The sequence below is a fragment of the Scardinius erythrophthalmus genome (genome assembly GCF_964197995.2).
Source record: "Scardinius erythrophthalmus genome assembly, chromosome: 22".
Lineage (NCBI taxonomy): Eukaryota > Metazoa > Chordata > Actinopteri > Cypriniformes > Leuciscidae > Scardinius > Scardinius erythrophthalmus.
Window position 1 is genome coordinate 29,628,729 of NC_138242.1, and position 18,985 is coordinate 29,647,713.

An 18,985-nucleotide genomic window follows, 5' to 3' on the forward strand; every position below is an offset into this window, starting at 1 on the left:
TAATCTCATATTCAATGGTGCTCCACTCGAACACGTTGGCTTTCGGCACGCGCTGCGCCTGGTTGAAGTACAGCGCTTTAATCTGGTTTCCAGTGAGGACGTAGTCCCACATGTTCAGGTCCGTGAGCTCGCCGGCGAAACTCTGCACCGTCTCGAAGTCCCCCAGGTGTTTATCAGGGTCCTGGCCCAGTATAGCAGTGCCCTGCGCACGGATGCTGTGACCCGGCTTATACAGCTGGAACGCACTGCGCCGTCCGTCCACCCAGAAGGCCGTGAGCCCGGTGTGAGAGGACCAGGCGAGGCACAGGTGCGTCCTGAAGCTGGAGAGAGGAGGCAGGTGGAAAAACGCCCCGTCACCTCTGAGATAGAAGGACACGCGGCCATCTTTCTCCCTCCACACGTTGAGCTCGTCGTAGTCGGGTGTGCGGTAGGCGAAGAGAATGATCTGCCGCTCGCCCTGGAGCTCCGTCGCCACACGCATGCAGAGAGTAAACGCTGACAGGCCGAGAGGCTTTTTAGGAGTGAGTTCAACAAAGCTGAAATCTGTCTCGTACGGGAACAGAAGCACTTTACCACCGAGACCCACTGCGAGACACAAAAACACCACTGAAACAAACACACACACACACACACACACACACACACACACACTAAACAAGCACAAACTCCTGCTGTTAATCTAACACACCTTCAGTCGCAGCTCGTGTCAGAGAGAGCAGACAGGAGAGTAACACCACTGGCCCCAACATCGTGCTGCAGCTCTGAGGAATCATAAGAAATGCAAATATTCAAACTATTGTCTTATAGAGTTTGACATAAGCCTTTTAGTGCTTTAATTCTATATTCTTGTAAATTATCTATGGGTTAAGCATCAAGAAATTACATATTTCACCCCGAAATTAGCTAACACTTTACAATAAGGTTCCATTTGTTAACATGTATTAACTAACATTAGCAATACATTTGTTACAGTATTAATTTTTGTTAACATTAAAAATACAACGGTTCATTGTTTATTGACATCAGTTCAGAGTGGATTAACTAATGTGTTTACAAATATAACTTTTGATTTTAATAATGTATAAATAAATGTTGAAATTAACATTAACTAAGATTAATAAATGCTGTAGAAGTGTTGTTCATTCTTGTTAACTAATGAAACCTTATTTTAAAGTGTTACCCAAAATTGAATAAAAAGTCCATACTTTTTTTTTTTTGCATTGCGACATTGTTGTGACAAACACATTACTCCCAAAAAACTCCCTATTTTAAGGTGAAATGTTTATTATTTATCATATATAATTTATACTTGTTTAAATGAAAAACGTTTTTCAGGGATTTTTTTGGTTGCATCAAAGTAAATGTTTAATTGTCCTGAAATTGTCACAATGCAAAAAATAAATCAGTATATTTTATATATAATTGTGGTGAAAAATGACATTTCTTTATCCTGTCAATAAAATGCATTATTATTATTATCAACAACTGTATTTTAACATTTCAGTAACACTTAAAGCATTGATGTATAATGCATTATATCTTTTCATATATAATTATAATGCATTAGAATATTTGCAGATTTCTTGTAACATTTGAAATTGGTTGTTTATCATGTTTTGAATGCATTATACTTTCTAAAGGTTTGTTCAATGAACAGATAAGCATTATAACGTATAATAACTGTGGTTACAATTATTCATGAGATCATACAGTGCATTATAAGGTGCAATACAAGGCATAATTAATGCATTAAAATCATTTTATAATGCATTATATAGGTTTTAAGTAGTGTGACCAACATTTCTGATCACAAAGCATAAAAAGCATCAAGTTTGAATAGTCTTTCAGTTTTTCAATGATATATAAATGAAATGCACAAATGTAAAGCGTCGGGAATACTCACTGTTAGGCAGAAGAGTGTGTGACTGAAGAGTCACTGCTGAGCCGCGTCCCTCCTTGCACCGTGATGACATCACCTCACACAAGCCAACAAAAGAGGCTGTGTGAAGAGTCACAATCATGAGACCCAGAACAGACACAAAGATGTTTTCAAATCTCTCTTCCTCTGTACTTTCTGTACCTCTGTACTTTCTCTCTGTCAATCAAATAAACAGAGAGGAAGTGGCGCAAATCAAAAGATCCTACTGATCTTGGTCTTTATCAGTCCCTCCTCTCTTCCTTCTCTGATAATATCTCTACTGCTAAAATGACTTACTATCACAACAAAATTAACAATTCTTCAGACTCTCGCATGCTTTTCAAAACCTTCTCCTCTCTTCTCAACCCTCCTCCTCCTCCTCCTTCATCAACACTAAATGCTGACGATTTTGCTACATTCTTTATAAATAAAACAACCTCCATCAGTGGCCAATTTAGCAATCCACAAATTGACACACACACTTTTCCAGCTAACACGCACTCTCTACCCTCCTTCTCTCTACTCTCAGAGACAGAAGTCTCCAATCTCCTCCTTTCCAATCGCCCTACCACCTGTCCGCTTGATCCTATTCCCACTAACCTACTTCAAGCCATTTCATCCTCAGTTGTACCCACACTCACACACATCATAAACACCTCTCTTCACACTGGTACCTTTCCCACAGCATTTAAGCAGGCTTGTGTAACCCCACTGCTTAAGAAACCCACTCTAAATCCAGCACATCTGGAGAATTACAGACCAGTATCTCTCCTTCCATTCGTCGCGAAAACACTTGAGCGAGTTGTTTTCAACCAGATCTCTTCCTTCCTTACACAGAACAACCTCTTGGACAACAATCAATCTGGTTTCAAAAGCGGACACTCAACTGAGACGGCCCTGCTCTCAGTAATTGAAGCTCTGAGACTGGCAAGAGCAGCCTCCAAATCCTCAGTTCTCATCCTGCTGGATCTGTCTTCTGCCTTTGACACAGTTAACCACCAGATCCTCCTGTCAATCCTAAAGACGAAGGGCATCTCGGGAACCGCACTCCAATGGTTCAAGTCATACCTCTCAGGTAGGTCCTTTAGGGTTTCGTGGAGGGGTGAGGTGTCTAAGACACAACATAGCTACTGGAGTGCCTCAGGGCTCAGTGCTTGGACCACTTCTCTTCTCCATCTACATGACATCACTAGGATCTGTGATTCAGAAACATGGTTTTTCCTATCACTGCTACGCTGATGACACACAACTCTACCTCTCATTCCAGCCCGACGATCCGACGGTAGCTGATCGTATCTCAGCCTGCCTGACAGACATTTCTGGCTGGATGAAGGACCACCACCTTCAACTAAACCTTGCGAAGACAGAGCTACTCGTGGTCCCGGCCAACCCAACACTTCACCACAACTTCACCATTCAGCTAGACTCGTCATCCATAACTCCATCTAGATCAGCCAGGAACCTTGGTGTGGTAATTGATGATCAATTGAACTTCACAGACCACATTGCAAGAACTGCCCGGTCATGTAGATTTGCCTTGTACAACATTAGGAGGATCAGACCCTTCCTATCAGAACATGCTACTCAACTCCTTGTCCAAGCGCTTGTTTTATCCAGACTTGACTATTGCAACGCTCTCCTGGCTGGTCTTCCAGCTTGCACAGTCAAACCTCTGCAACTGATCCAGAATGCCGCAGCTAGAGTGGTCTTTAACGAGCCGAAAAGGGCACATGTCACTCCTCTCCTCACAAAATTGCACTGGTTGCCAGTTGCCGCTCGCATCAAATTCAAGTCACTGACGTTTGCCTACAGAACAACCACTGGTTCTGCTCCCTTTTACTTTAACTCTTTACTTCAGACTTATGTGCCTTCCAGGAACTTGCGCTCTGCAAGTGAACGGCGTCTTGTGGTGCTATCTCAAAGAGGCACAAAATCTCTTTCTCGGACCTTTACCATGACTGTTCCCTGCTGGTGGAATGATCTGCCGAACTCAACCAGAGCGGCTGAGTCCATAGCCACTTTTAAGAAACGGCTGAAGACACTTCTTTTTCGACAGCACTTGATCCAGTAATACTAACACTTTCTCTCTACTACTCTATTCTGTTCTATTAAAAAAAAAAAAAAAAAAAAAAAAAAATGCGTTGATTTAAACTGAGAAGGGTCATAGCACTTGCATTTTGTTGTCCTACTGCTATTTTAACTGCTTCTATTGTTCTCATTTGTAAGTCGCTTTGGATAAAAGCGTCTGCTAAATGAATAAATGTAAATGTAAACAGATGCACTCCATCAATAGCCAAACATGCACACAGAGTTGAATTTATAAAATGATCTAAAGACAATACATAACCTTTTGCACAATACTCTCTTTAATGCGATTTGAGAAAGCAAAATGTTCTCTCAGTCTTTTCCTTTTTAATGTCACAAGAGCTAAAATTGTGTTCAAATATCAGAATATTTCGGTGAAGGTTCTTGGAATTTATTTGATGGTTTTCATATAGTTTTGTTTGTGGTTTAATAATGTGATGTTGGAACTTTATATGAATGCAGACTTCCATTCCTCAAGCCATGAGTCTGTGTTTCTCACGATGCACCGCCTGCATGTGAACACCAGACAGCAGCAGTGGATCAGCTTATGAATTATCTGAACAATCATATACAGTGACATCAGAAGAAGTGAAGCTTTTCTGATGTTGGAGAGTCGAGTAAAGGACATAAACTAGATAATCCAGTGCAGGTGTTTATGAGAGATGAGTTAATAATGTTGTCAAAAACACATTACCAAAAGAGAAAATATATATAATGGTATTTTTTTCCAATAATTTAGAGCCCAAAACACCTGCAATCTGAGATATTTACCAATGAAGCTATTTTCAAATGGCCGATATGTTCCTTTATTAGGTCTGTGTCGTTGTTCTGAACAAGCTGTAGTGTAACTTACTTATAATAGTCTATCTGGAGAGCAAAAAGAGAATGAAATTATTGCGATTTGTTTGTCTTTCTTTTTTTTTCCAGGACAAAATAATCAAATTATCAACATAACTGTGAATCCTTTAGAGGTCCTACTTCAGTAAAAAAAAATCACCAATTAGGCCCTACTTTTTCCCCCAGAAAAAAAAAATATTGTTTAACATTTATTATATCTTATTATTATTATTATATTATATTTATTATATATCATTTATTATATTATTTTAAGTTTCTTATTATTACTACAAGTTATTATTACAAGAAAATAAGTCATTATAATGAGAAACCAAGTCATTATTACAGGAATTTTTTTTAAAATTAATTTTCTCCTGTTAGAATGATTTCTGAAGGATCATGTGACACTAAAGACTAGAGTAATGATGCTAAAAAAAATCAGCTTTGATCACAGGAATAAATTATATTTTAAAAGTAAATTAAGAGAATACCATTACTTTAAATTGTAATAATATTTCACAATATTAGGTTTTTTTTTCTGTATTTTTGATCAAATAAATGCAGCCTCGATGAGCATAAGAGACTTGTTTCAAAAACATTAAAAATAGTGTCCAAACGTTTGACTGGTACTGTAAAATGCAAATTTAATACATAGACCACTAAAACCCCTTTTTCAACATTCAGCTCTTTCTTCCAAATGATGCACAGACACCGTTGTGATGCTGAGAATTTATTCGTTAGACTTTACAGCTTTGTAACTCATTAAAACAGATGAACAGATCATAAAGACTGACACCACTGCGTGGAGGAATCAGATCTGTATGTCTTATTTTCAGCCACTATAACATTTCCACTGGTCTCATATTTGATGGTGTTCCAGTCAAACACGTTTCCCGGAAACCATTCCTGGTTTAAATGCAACGCCTCAATCTGACTGCTAGAGAGAACATGATCCCACATGCACACATCTGTAATTTCACCTACAAAGCTCTGCTCTGCGTCAAAGGAACTCACATATTCATCAGGGTCCTGGCCGAGCAGAACGGTGCCGCCAGGACAAATCAAGTAACCTTTCCTATAGAGCTGGAACACACTGCGCCGTCCATCCACCCAAAAAGCAGCAAGCCCAGTTGCAGAGTCCCAGGTGATGCACAGGTGAGTCTGGAACGTGGAGAGAGGAGGCAGGCGGAAAAGCGCTGCATCGCGACTAGACTGAATATACAAGGCAAATCGGCCATCTTTCTCTCTCCACACGTTGAGCTCGTCGCACTTGAGTGTTCGGTAGGCGAACAGAATGATCTCCCTCTCGCCCTGGAGCTCCGTCGCCACACGCATGCAGAGAGTAAACGCTGAGAGACTCAGTGGCTTTTCAGGAGTGAGTTTAACAAAGCTGTTGTTAGTCTTAGTTGGAAACCGAAGCACTTTACCACCAAGACCCACTGCAAGACAAAACACAACATAAACCATCTTTTACTAGACACACAAAATCCTGCTTATGCCAATCTGTGAAACTTAATGTAAAATGATGTACCTTCAGTTGCCGCTGCTTTCAGAGGAAGCAGACAGAAAAATAAAAGCAACATCTTGCAGGTCTGGAGGAAAAAAGTGCAAAGGAAAATCCATTACTCCTTTTAGCAGACAAATTCTTCACGGTTTCATTGTTTTTAATATTAAATTACAACAGTTTATCACTACTAAGTGTTCAATCACATAAAAGAGACACAAAAGGTTCAAGCTACAAGTACTTACGATGTTCAGCAGGTGTTATCAGAGAGAAGATCAGGTCAGATGGTCGTGACTAGAAGTGTCTCAAGTATTTATTTGCAGATTGGGTTCAGCCCAGATTCACGTATGAGCCTCCCAGTCATCTTTTTATTATTATTATGCATGCAGTTTTGCAGTTATTGAATGTAGTTTTCCATTTGCAGAATACTGTTATGGATTCATTTAATGAGAGACTACATGAAGCCTGTACACTTGTATTTACAGTGGGGAGAACAAGTATTTGACACACTGCCGATTTTAATCAAATGCAAATTAATTATTTAAAAATCATACAATGTGATTTTCTGGATTTTTGTTTTAGATTCCGTCTCTCACAGTTGAAGTGTACCTATATGATAAAAATTACAGACCTCTACATGCTTTGTAAGTAGGAAAACCTGCAAAATCGGCAGTGTATCAAATACTTGTTCTCCACACTCTATACTATAGAGTAACACCACAGGACTGCAGAAAAGCTAGAAGTTTATTTAAAATGATGAAAAAGAGATAAGTAGCATTTCAGAAATAGCTTATTCACATAAATTTTAAAACAAAAATCTTAGCCTTGTTTTTGTTTTTTCAATGTAATGCTAGCATTTCCCTATAACTTACCAGATCAATACAATCATGTTTTATGACAAATATAGCATATAGAGATTGTTACTCCCCTCGAGTTTTAATAAGTCGTTCCTGGGTTTTAACGGGCATTTATTTGGTGACAGAATCTTCAAACATGTCTTGACATGTTCCTTTATTGCCATATATTACCATATTGCCGTCAGAACTGGTATAAATAAAACACAGAAAGCATAAATTAACCTTAAATTCGTGACATACTTGCAGACAATAAACGAAATTACAGAAAACAAATAAATAAAACATAAATTTATGCCATGTAAAATAATATCTTAATTGGCTTGTTACAAACACAGTCGTGTAACACAAATAAATGACAAAGACAGAAAATATACCTCATTGGCCGCATGAACCCGAGAGGGTAAACTTAAGGGGGGTATTCATCTTCACACTTCACCAACAAAACTTATGGATAACTTTAAAATCTTCTTCAGACAGCAGGCTTCGCAAGCCGCAGCACATCTCTCTGGCTGCGTTCGAAACCGCATACTCAATGAGTAGGTACTTAATTTCAATGAGTACTTACTTATCGAGCGCTAAAAGAGTAGGTACTTTATAGCCAGATCTCGTTGAGTATGAATGCGAACCGGACATCTGCCATGTTGACGTTATCATGTGACCTACGACGCGTTATCACAAGCGCAACAACTTAAAAGATTTGAACGACACGTTTAATTCATCTGTCTGTAAATATCATGATATTGATTAAACTTGCTCATTTTGTGGTCTTTTTGAAGAAACTGCTGCCCATTTATTGTGTGAGTACATTTAGGGTTGATTTAAGTTCTTATATTTAACCCTACTAATGTGACCCACCGTTTTATCCTTAACGATAGGCCTATTTATTTTTATTACGAAATCCCAAAATTGTCATCTCTTGAATATGTTGTTAATTTCTTTATTTTATATCCAAACATTTTCATCCATAAGCAAAAGTGGCTTACTGCTTTGTTTTCCTCTTTTTCTTGTTAAATTTAACTCTCGTTTCATCCCTCAGGCCTATAAATAACAGAAAATGCATTTTTTAAATGTATTATATAATTAATTATTTAAGAAAATATATATTGATATTCAACCTTATAGGTTTTTTTCCTGTGTATAAAATCTCATAATATGTTTGCAAACCCAATATATATATATATATATATATATATATATATATATACACACACACACACATATATATATATATATATAAATACATACATACATATACATACATACATTTAGCTCACATTTACTCGACAGCTCTACCTAGAATGGTTTTCCTCAGCGTTTGTAATGTCTGCACAAAGGGAGATTCACCTTTGGAGAAAACTGTTGATTTTATACTCGAAAAATTTAAGTATCATTATTAAAAATTAATATTACCCCAGAATGAATTGCATTGCTATCCCAGCCCAAAACATACAATAATAACAACGATAAATGCTGATCAATTAATTATATTACTTTTTACTGTAAATTATATAATTCAATAAAACAAACAAAATGTCATGTATGTCATATGAAATAGCTATGCATGAATACACTCTAGATGTGTATATAGTGAACATATCTACATTTTCATTCAAACAATAAATAAAGCATTAATTAATTGTATTTTATTTACTGACAACAATGAGAAATATTAATAAATTAGTAAAAGAATGAATCAAAGTCACCATCACACAATAAACAAATGCATATACAAGTCAACACATGAAACAAAGCTTTATTCAAACTACAATCATGTATGTAGGCTACAGGCGCTGAACCCCACATCCTTCTGCCATCTCAACACAACGGTTCCCATTCTGCGGCTTTATTCTGATGAATCAGCTGACCGCCAGAGGTGAGCCGTGCCTTCGTGCCTGAGGTTGTTGCGTGATGTGTTGTGCTTCACAATCTGAGGCAATGAGGGCAGGTGGAGTGATGGAGGTTCTCATAACGGCTGGTGGAGTGATGGTGGGTCTCATAAGGGCAGGTGGAGTGATGGTGGGTCTCATAAGGGCAGGTGGAGTGATGGTGGGTCTCATAAGGGCAGGTGGAGTGATGGAGGTTCTCATAAGGGCAGGTGGAGTGATGGAGGTTCTCATAAGGGCAGGTGGAGTGATGGAGGTTCTCATAAGGGCAGGTGGAGTGATGGAGGTTCTCATAAGGGCAGGTGGAGTGATGGAGGTTCTCATAAGGGCAGGTGGAGTGATGGAGGTTCTCATAAGGGCAGGTGGAGTGATGGAGGGTCTCATAAGGGCAGGTGGAGTGATGGAGGTTCTCATAAGGGCAGGTGGAGTGATGGAGGTTCTCATAAGGGCAGGTGGAGTGATGGAGGTTCTCATAAGGGCAGGTGGAGTGATGGAGGTTCTCATAACGGCTGGTGGAGTGATGGAGGGACTCGTCCATGGCACCATCTCCAGGATTCAGCTCTGTGCTCTTCATCCTCAGTGCTCACACCAGCCTGCTGGCATTTCAGATCCTACAAAATACACAAACATAACACAAAAGCAGTCATTTTAACCGCACAATGTCATTTGATTTCAGTATTATTTAGAAGACAAAAACGCTTTTATCCACAAATGCCGCCATCATCTTTCCTTGCAGGTCCTGCTCCACCACAAAAGCTGTGCAGCAAATGCACAGAAATCAAGAATCAGAAAAGTGCTGTAATAGCTCTGTTTGAAATTACAATAATTAAAATAAACTACAACTTAATATTGAAATAGTTGTTGTTATTCATTTCTGTAATGTCACAAAGCCTTTGATGGCAGCATTCAGCTTCATGAGCCACTCTCCACCGGATAAACACACACGTGTTCATCTGTCCCTGTAACATCCAGACATGATTTACATTACCTCTGTGATTTATGAACTCAACACTACATTTACATGTTGAGGTTGTTTTAACTTTTTATCCTACATAAATGTTCCTTAATTTATCAACAGTACTAATGGACAAATAAAATAGATAACTTATGTTTAGTTACTTTATAGATTTGTTCTACATAATAGCACACATACATCACTCAGATGCCTATTTCATATTTAATCTGCAATTCTTATAGAAGAGTTTCTTGCCAGATATTAAATAGACATTTAGTAATTGTATTTAAGATGTATACGGTTTAAAATGTATGCAAATCCACTTTGGAGACGTATGTGTCCTTACTGGAGCTTCTCAGTTAGCTATACATAATAAAATGTGATTAACAGCAAAATCACAAATATATAGCGTCTTTACATCTTCAACAATGCAACAGTTTACTGTACAGTAGTTCAACACATGCGATCATTTGATTTGTAATACTCACATTTGAGTCTCGTCCGTCATCCTTTCCGTCACGTTCGAGTATGACCTATCCTTCTTCTTCTTTTTTATGACGTATCCTCTCGCGTGGCCTCCTGGGATAGAAGAGTATCCATCGTTGAACACTCAAAAATCTGGGCGGAAGCGAGTAAGCCATCCGGGAACTTCTCGCCTACTCTTTTATGAATACTGATGTTTCTAACGTACTGCTTCCTTCACGTACTGTTTTCGCCTACTATATAGTAGGAAAGTAGGCATATTCGAACGCACTTAAGTCCGAATCTCGCGATAATTAGTACGTCACCCAGGTAATTCTCGCCTACTCTTTTGGATTCGTACATACTTTTTCGCTCGCCTACTCTTTTTCCCATACTAAATAGTAGGGAAGTATGCGGTTTCGAACGCAGCCTCTCTCTATGATCTTAGAGAGTGCACCCATGCAGCGTCCCCATAGCAACAAACTATATTTCCACACGGAACAAAAAATAAGTTCCCTCCTTTTTACACAAAGTTTTTAAACAAAAAGAAATAAACATGAAATTATTATTTATTGGCCATGAGACATCATTTATTTTAATCATATGATTTTTAACCTTATATATTTATATTTTAACTGTGAACCATATTTAAGTGAAATATATGAGTTGCCTTTGACGACAGCTACAGAGATATCATATTCACTTAGTCATTTTTGAGATCTCTTCCGAAACTAGAGACGACAAATGTCTCCCAGCAAACAAAAAATAAAATAAAAATTATCTACCACCAGCATCTTTTTCTTAGAAAAAAAGCAGACTTTAGAAAAAGTCTCCATTTGCTCTGTTTCCATGTACTTCTCATTGCTGTTCAGGAGAAGAATCTGAGATATTAGATAGATTTGATTTGTGATTTTTCAGTCCTTTACCAGCAGAGATGAAGCTAAATGTCACTTTACAGACATCAGAAGAGAAAAGCCGTCACTTTACAGACATCAGAAGAGAAAAGCCGTTTCTCAATAACAAGTACGCAAAGTTCGGACTTGAGTCCTTGGTAGTTCGGACTGACAAGTTCGACTCAGGAGAACGAACTCCCGAGGACGGGAGGACACAAGTCCGATAATTCTGCAAATGGAACAGCGGCGTAGGCTACTTGATAGCGTCACTCATGCAGCTCGCTCTGGCTACTCCGGTTATCTCTTTAGGCTACAAATAAAACGAAATATGTTATAAACCACCACTTTGCCTCTTTTCATTTTCATTTTAAAAAAAAATCTTTAACATAATGGCCACACAAATGTGGTTCAGGAAACGCAATTGATTATCTTCACTGCATATTTACAACAACACAAAATATAAAGCACAACCCTGACTCTTTTTGTTTTCATTTTAAAAATATGATGAATAAAAAAACATTATAATATTTATCATTAAAACGAATATTTAGCAAAAAGAGACAGGGTTGTGTCATATATGTATGTACAGTGAAGAGAATAGACAACATGCAGACTATAATAAAATATTGTATAGGCTATGTTTTAAATATATAAAATAAAATGACATAACCTTTTTTGTTAAATGTCAGTTTTAATGATCAATAATAGCCATTCTAAAAGTATAAGTAGCCTAAAAGGTATAAGAAGCTATACAACAATAAAAAGCCAACGATTCAGTCAAACATGTCAGCTCTCGCTAAAACGTTAAATTTAAATAGACTAACGTTAAATAAAGCTATGAAACTTCACTTTGTTCTCAGCTAAAACGTTTTGCCAGGGAACAAATTATACATTAATGAGACAAATAAAATAAATAAATCGCCTGTTGGATATACACAAGACGATTTATATCTCATGTTAGTTAAACCACTAGACTAGACATCCGAGCCACCGGCAAGTCAGCAGCACTAGCCGAGAGAGGCTGTTCTCGGCGGGGTACGAGCGCCGAGCGTCCGATTGCCTGGTTCTCAAAACTCCGAAAACGTCAGATCAAATTTTCAAATAGGCGCTATCTTTATAAATAAACCAAAGATTTGAGCTTTTAACAACTACATTCTCGCCTGAAATACTCTTAAAACTACATTTTGTGACACAATTATAGCAGTATTTTTAAATTACGAGGGGTTTCTCCTCTGCTATTGACGCTTGCTGGTTGGTGTGAGATGCATTCTGGGATACCTGGCTGTCTGAAGTCCGCACAAGTCACCTCTCGATGCATCCTCGGTAAAAGGGGCGGATCAAGAACACATCCGGGGATTCGAACTGGACTTGGCTAGATGTGAACTTTGAATTGGAACAAAGATCGGATCTATTTGCACTGTATTTATCAATGGGAAATAGCCTACATTATGCTAAAATAATCTGTCATAGGCTATGGCTCACATTATTGGGGTTGCTTGCAGCAGCACGAATTACGTGACCAGCAACATATTTCTGCTTCAAATATTGTGCGTAGTTAACAGTGACTGGTGGTTTCGGACATTATTTTATTAAAGTGCATTTGTCAGTGCCGCATTCGTACTGACTCTTATTCTGCCTGACAGAAAGAAAAGCTCGTAGCTTACTGAAGGCGGAGCGTTTTTCGACCCAATCAGATGCAGTATATTTATCCAAATAAATGCAGTAATAGAAAGCATATAAACGCACAGGTGAAATACACTGGAAATTATATGCATTTAAAAATTTGTTCGGGTTGAAGTCCTCCCTCCGGATCTTCTGCATCCACTCAGCCCGTCCCGCGGCGTCAACGGGGACCGCATGAAAGCTGACTTCTCTGTTGTAACGTGACGAAATGGTACCGGCACACAACGATTAAGTGCTGAGGCTGTCCTCTGAAAGGCAAGTCACCTCTCTTGAATCCTAAAAACACTCCTTGTGAAAAAATATCTCTATGGTAATGGAACTCGGTCGCTGTTGTCTCTAGCTCTCGCTGTCAGATCACCGTAGTTTTCACTGGAAGTACTGGCCCACAAACTCAAGTTCGAATGTCAACGGTCGCCGTGCACGGAGCGAATTGTAGCCGATACAGGACAAACATGTGAATGTTCACGGTGCATTTTATGCAGAGCCATAGAGAAAGAGTTGCGACACTCCCATAGACCTCCGTTGTAAATAATGGCGGCGCTTTTAACCGCCTACTTCCGGGATTTGAAGATCGGAATAGTTCCAAACACTGTCATTTTGGCGTTGGACACCATTCACTTACATTGCTGCGCGTCGAGTTGTTCCAGAGTTAAGTTGTTGAAATATCGACCTCTTTTGAATTGTCAACTGTCTATTTTGTATCAGAGGCCCTTTGCGATGCTTATACTGGTCTTCATTTGTATATGCACAGCGTAATTATTTATATTTTATGTTGGTTGTTTCAACCAATTTTCAAGCACTGCCTGCTAGCTATAGTTAGCTAGCGCGACTTCAGACCAGCATTTATAGCAACTTTGATTTAATTAAATTTTTTGGGATATACTAACTTTTAATTATTTTTTATTGTATTGAGTGAAGCGGCTTGTGAGAACAATGTTGGACCTCTAGGATTGTTATGGGATCACCCTGTCTGTTTCATGGATCACCTGCCCCTGGTTTTTGTTTTTCTTGTTCACACACACTCACACAAGCACACATTTTTGTTGTCTGTCATTGTTTAATAAAATGTTTTATTTGAAAACCTTCATTTGTATCAGCAATGCTTAAATTCGTTTTTAATCTGTTATAGTTTTGATAATGTGTATGGCTTAATATTAAAATAATATTCTTAGTCTTAACATGATAATGTTTCACATTGTGGTCCTGGGGATGACCACTTTCATCAGAAGAAGTGAGCTATAGCTTCTAAGGGAATTCTGAACGGACCGCCACGGCAGGCCTCTTTACGTGATCACAAAGGTAGGCTAATGGCTGAATCAAAATTTATAAGCAAAATCACGGGAATCAATAGCCTAATACAGCCCAGTTGTGCTAAAATAAATATCATGAGACGTCCATCATCAGATGAATGATATGGAAAAGTTAAGTTAGAGCCGCTAAAGCCAGTGCTACTACCCATGCGAACATGAACACTAAGCTTTTCCCTCCAAAATAGCCTAAAACTTGTCTCCAAATGCAAAACTGACATTAACAAAATGCAATAACAGCTGAAAAAGTACTTGGGTGTGTGTTTTATTTTATATTTACCGTTCAATAATGCAATCGCTGCTGTCTGTCCCATAGAAGAGCATGACAGCCAGCGTATGTTTTGAAACTATTGGGGCTTACATAAACCACGTGACAGCCATAGCGGCGACATCAAAGAGTGTCGCAACTCTTTCTATGGCTGTGATTTTATGTAAACAACTCTAGTCGTAGTTGTAACACTATAATTGCAGTAGGCATAATTGTCATTGCGTATGTGTATGCAGCATGAGTCAAACACAATCTTCTGTTCGTGAACAGTTGTATTTCATTCATTAATCTGACTATGCGTCCGTGCATTTAATTGCCATTGGCTCGTGTGATAGTAATATGGATCTTATTAGTATTTTAAGTGATAATTGATTCTATAAACAACTATAAAAGATCAATTTCGTCTTTCTCCGGCTCCCTGCACCGGGCGTAAAGCGAAACCGGAAGTATCTTAGCATACCCTCGCTGATCCGAAATCCAAAATGGCGGCTACGTGCAACCAAGCGGGAAGGAAGTCGACCGGAAGTTGAAGTCGGCCGGGTGCCGCCATCTTGAGCGGAACTTCACTTGCGTTAGCAATCCCATTGACTTCCATTCATTTTGGCGTCACTTTGACAGCGAATAACTTTGCATCTGAGGCGTTTGAAGACTCCATTTGTCCATTTTTTATTTCTAAAGAAACACGACAATGTATAAAATGCTCCATTACCTTGTAGCTTATGTTATGGCCCCGTAGAAGCAGTTTTTGTAAAAGTAGGCTAACGATTGCGTCATAACCAAGCGCCTCTTTGTCGCACATTAGAGAGATTACCGTATGGACAGGAGGAGAAGCTCGCTGGCAATCGGGGGGACGTAGAGGCAAAATGACAATACATCAGAATACCTATAGCAAAAGTTGATCCTGCTCCAAGCTCATGGACAATTCCTACTCACACTCTCCGTCTCTGCAAGATTCGGAAGGGAATGATTCAGATTTCTCTTGGCACAGCTACTAGAAGACAGACGGGTTGCTCACGTGGTCCGTGTAACGCTTTGCTCGGTTTGAGTCTGTGCGTCAGGAAAGGAAGTGCTAAGAAATCGCTAAAAATGGGCTTCACTTGTCTCAATTGAGTTCCAATGGGGTCGCTGTGTCCATTTCTTTTACTGTCTATGCGTGCAACTAGCGAATTCGACGAGTGATGGAAAATTGGCTAATTCGTACGAATTCGTACGACCTCACTCGTACGAATTTGAACGATTTGTCTAAACTCACGTGATGGGTAGGTTTAGGGGCGTCTGAATGCACTCAAATGTGGAATTCAGTGCGAGTGAGTGCAGACACACGTAATGCAGGTGTACAGTAATGACTTTGATGCATATTTTGTCTGATTAGCCTTACAATTCTCATTTTGCTGTCCTGTGTCTGTTTCTATAAAGACCGCTACTGTTGTTGGTCTCTTGCTGCCGAGCTGATGCTTATATCAGAACGATAGCTAGCAACTCGTGCATATAATTAATGACACAGTATGAACACAAATATCAGATTTCTTTACTTACAAAATGACAGTACAGTCTGGATCTGAAAAATTATTTGCCAGCAAACATAGAATCGTGAAAACTAATTTCTGCAGTAAACCCCAGGTGTTCTATGAGAGATCTTTTCAATTTTACCACCTACAATAAAGTTTTATCCAGACACGACAATAACAGTGGTATCGCACCCTTTCCACAAACATTAACTATATTAAACAACAAATAAACTATCCAAACTTTAAAGGGTAACTAAACCCCTGCTCAGAGCCTGACTCCACCCACTGGCAATATTTGAAAAATGCTAGAAAAGTGGGCAGACCCCAGCGGAGATAGAGGGGCGTGCTGCATGAGACCCGCAGTGACGGATTAATTGACAGCTGCTGTCAGACACTCTAAAATGGAGAGTGACTCACTCACAGGATCTCAAGACGACGTAAAGTACATGCCTCTGATGAGTTTTATCGAGTGGATGTCAATAGCGTGCGGTCTCTATACTATAACGTTAGGCTTATTCATATTTTGCCGCTATGTGAAAAAAAAAACAGCAAAATGCGCTGGCGCGTTTGTCGACCCCAGAGGATTAACTTTAGCCTAACCATATATTGTCATTAAATATATATGATCACTCACATCGAGACGCCGCGGAGGTGGTAGAGTCCATGCAGGAGGAGCAGCGTTTGGCACTGCGTCGCTTTTCAGCGCGAGATGTGTGAAGAAGCCCATTTCCACCTCTATTGCGTTGGAGAAGCAATCCCTCGTAAAATGCAAGTTTCACACTCACGGTCTTCCAGGCCAAGTGCATGCAACCACTGGCGTCTAATTTCCAAATCTGCTGGAAAGCTATGCAGTCCAGCAGTTCTGTTGCAACCAGCAACACTTCACGTTCACCTATAGCTGCTACCCTCCTGCCCACTGTACTGATAAATCTATGCTAGCTCATACCAAAAGGGTGTGGTGAGCTCCTACCAAGGGCGTGGTGAGCTGGAACCTGCTTACGTAGCGTTGTACCGCTTACGTCACGCAGTACCGCAAACATCCAATAGGAAAATTCAACTGCAGTAGCCACCGTTCAACCTGAAGAGGGCAGCACTCAGACGTTTTTACACCATATATTGTAAAATTAAAACACTTTATACCCAAATGTCAAAAAAGTTACTCGAATCAATGAACAGCACTAATAAAGCCCCATTCTTACAGATCATTAACTAAAAAAAGTTGGTTTAGGGTTTAGTTACCCTTTAAGAGGTTATTAACGATGATTTTTAAGAACATTCTCTTTCGGGAATGTAAATCGTTCTTTAGAAGAATGTTAAGAAAAAGATAAACATTTTAATGAATGTTTTAATACAAAATATTCCCTCCAAAATAGGCCTCTAACAGTTCATGCTTTGTTTTGCACAGACTCTATTTGTATGTGTGCTGCACAACAGACATTATACAACCATTTCTCAGACACTCACACACACTCCTACACCTTGAATACTCAGTGTCCACATCCACATTCTTGCATTACTTGACTGTACAAATATTTAAAAAAATAAAAATGCTACAGTAAAAACTTGTTCATTGTTAAAGTACATGTTGCCAGCACCTACAAAGCAACACACTCACAACCACTTAAAACACCACAGAAACTGCATAGCAACACTGACAACTAGAGCTGCATGATTCTGCAACCCAACAACCGCTTATAGCGACACTCACAACCACTCAGAACACTCCAGCAACCGCTTATAGCAACACAACCACAACCAGAGGGATATCTTCCATTCTGAATGTCACAGAGGCATGGGAGTTGTTTTATATCATTCATACTGACCAGCAGCCTTTAGAGTTTTGTGATTGGCAGCTGCCAAGCCACTCCCTAGCAACCAAACAGAGTACCCTAGCAACCAAAATTCAAAGAGGGTTATCTTCCATTCTGAATGTCACAGAGGCATGGGAGTTGGTTTAAATCATTCATACTGACAAGCCTAGCAACCACCCAAAATACCTTAGCAACCGCCTAGCAACACCATAGCAACCACCCAAAACACCCTAGAAACTGCCTAGCAACCACCCAGAACACCTTAGCAACTCACTAGAAAACCCCCAACAACTCTTTAACTTTAAACTACTTTAAACTATAAACTAATTTAAACTTTAAGCTAATTTAAACTTCAAACTAATTTAAATTTTAACTTTAAACTAATTTAAACTTTAAGCTAATTTAAACTTCAAACTAATTTAAATTTCAAACTACTTTAAACTCCAAACTATTTTACTTCTTCAAACTTTCTGGTCCGGCTTTCTCAAGCCAACTTAAAGTTTGTCTCGCGGACCTTTTTAATCTAGTTGATGATTGCTATTGTCTCTAGGATGGAGGATCAGGACAGAGTCAGTCAGGCCTCCAGCAGCGCTGCGCCACAGTCTCCTTTCTGCCAATCAGAGACAAGGTGAATCACATTTTTACACAAACACAGGTAGAATGTTTCAAACCCAATGACCCCATGTTTGTGTGATTAGATATGTGCAAAGTCACGACAAAGTGCAGACGTTTGGAAAGAGATGTCAAGCGGCAAAAAGAGACCCCAACTGTCCTGTGGTGATCAGAGGATGGCTGTACATGAGGGTAACGTTTAGTGCACAATACTGACCATTGGTGTAAGATCTCGGAGAAATACTTAACAAATATCTTAAAACATGTTTTAGGTTTTACTTTAAAGCTGCTGTCCGTAACTTTTGCCGCTCTAGCCTGTTAATAAACAAAACTACATGCACGGCACGCGTCTTGCGGAAGAACATTTTTGCCGGATCTACTTCTCTCTGTTAATGTCTATGA

General features: G+C 39.1%; 3 protein-coding genes across 4 annotated transcripts in view; all 3 read right to left on the reverse strand.

The window, feature by feature from the left end:
* Nucleotides 1–767, reverse strand: part of LOC308682687 (C-reactive protein-like) — a 1,751-nt gene extending 984 nt beyond the window's left edge. Inside the window, exons 1-2 of one of the 2 annotated variants that reach the window (XM_081352566.1) lie at nt 689–767; nt 1–585 (exon numbers count right to left, since the gene is read on the reverse strand). The exon at nt 1–585 is cut by the window's left edge and continues 984 nt beyond it. In XM_081352566.1, coding sequence (XP_081208692.1) covers nt 1–585; nt 689–749 — 646 coding nt within the window. In that variant the 5' untranslated portion in view covers nt 750–767. The remainder of the gene's footprint in view (nt 586–688) is intronic. The other variant, XM_081352567.1, reaches the window with a different exon arrangement.
* Nucleotides 768–5,556: 4,789 nt separating this feature from the next.
* On the reverse strand, nt 5,557–7,388 carry LOC308682354 (C-reactive protein-like). The gene is made up of 3 exons (XM_081352043.1): nt 6,590–7,388; nt 6,372–6,432; nt 5,557–6,279 (listed from the first exon to the last, which is right to left on the reverse strand). Exons 2-3 carry the CDS (start codon nt 6,421–6,423, stop codon nt 5,621–5,623), a joined length of 711 nt encoding a protein of 236 aa, XP_081208169.1. The 5' UTR covers nt 6,424–6,432; nt 6,590–7,388; the 3' UTR covers nt 5,557–5,620.
* Nucleotides 7,389–8,824: 1,436 nt separating this feature from the next.
* Nucleotides 8,825–13,530, reverse strand: LOC308682747 (uncharacterized protein). Its single transcript, XM_081352638.1, has 3 exons — nt 12,673–13,530; nt 10,528–10,618; nt 8,825–9,695 (listed from the first exon to the last, which is right to left on the reverse strand). The coding sequence occupies exon 3, from the start codon at nt 9,656–9,658 to the stop codon at nt 9,122–9,124; it is 537 nt and encodes a 178-aa protein (XP_081208764.1). The 5' UTR covers nt 9,659–9,695; nt 10,528–10,618; nt 12,673–13,530; the 3' UTR covers nt 8,825–9,121.
* Nucleotides 13,531–18,985: the final 5,455 nt, after the last annotated feature.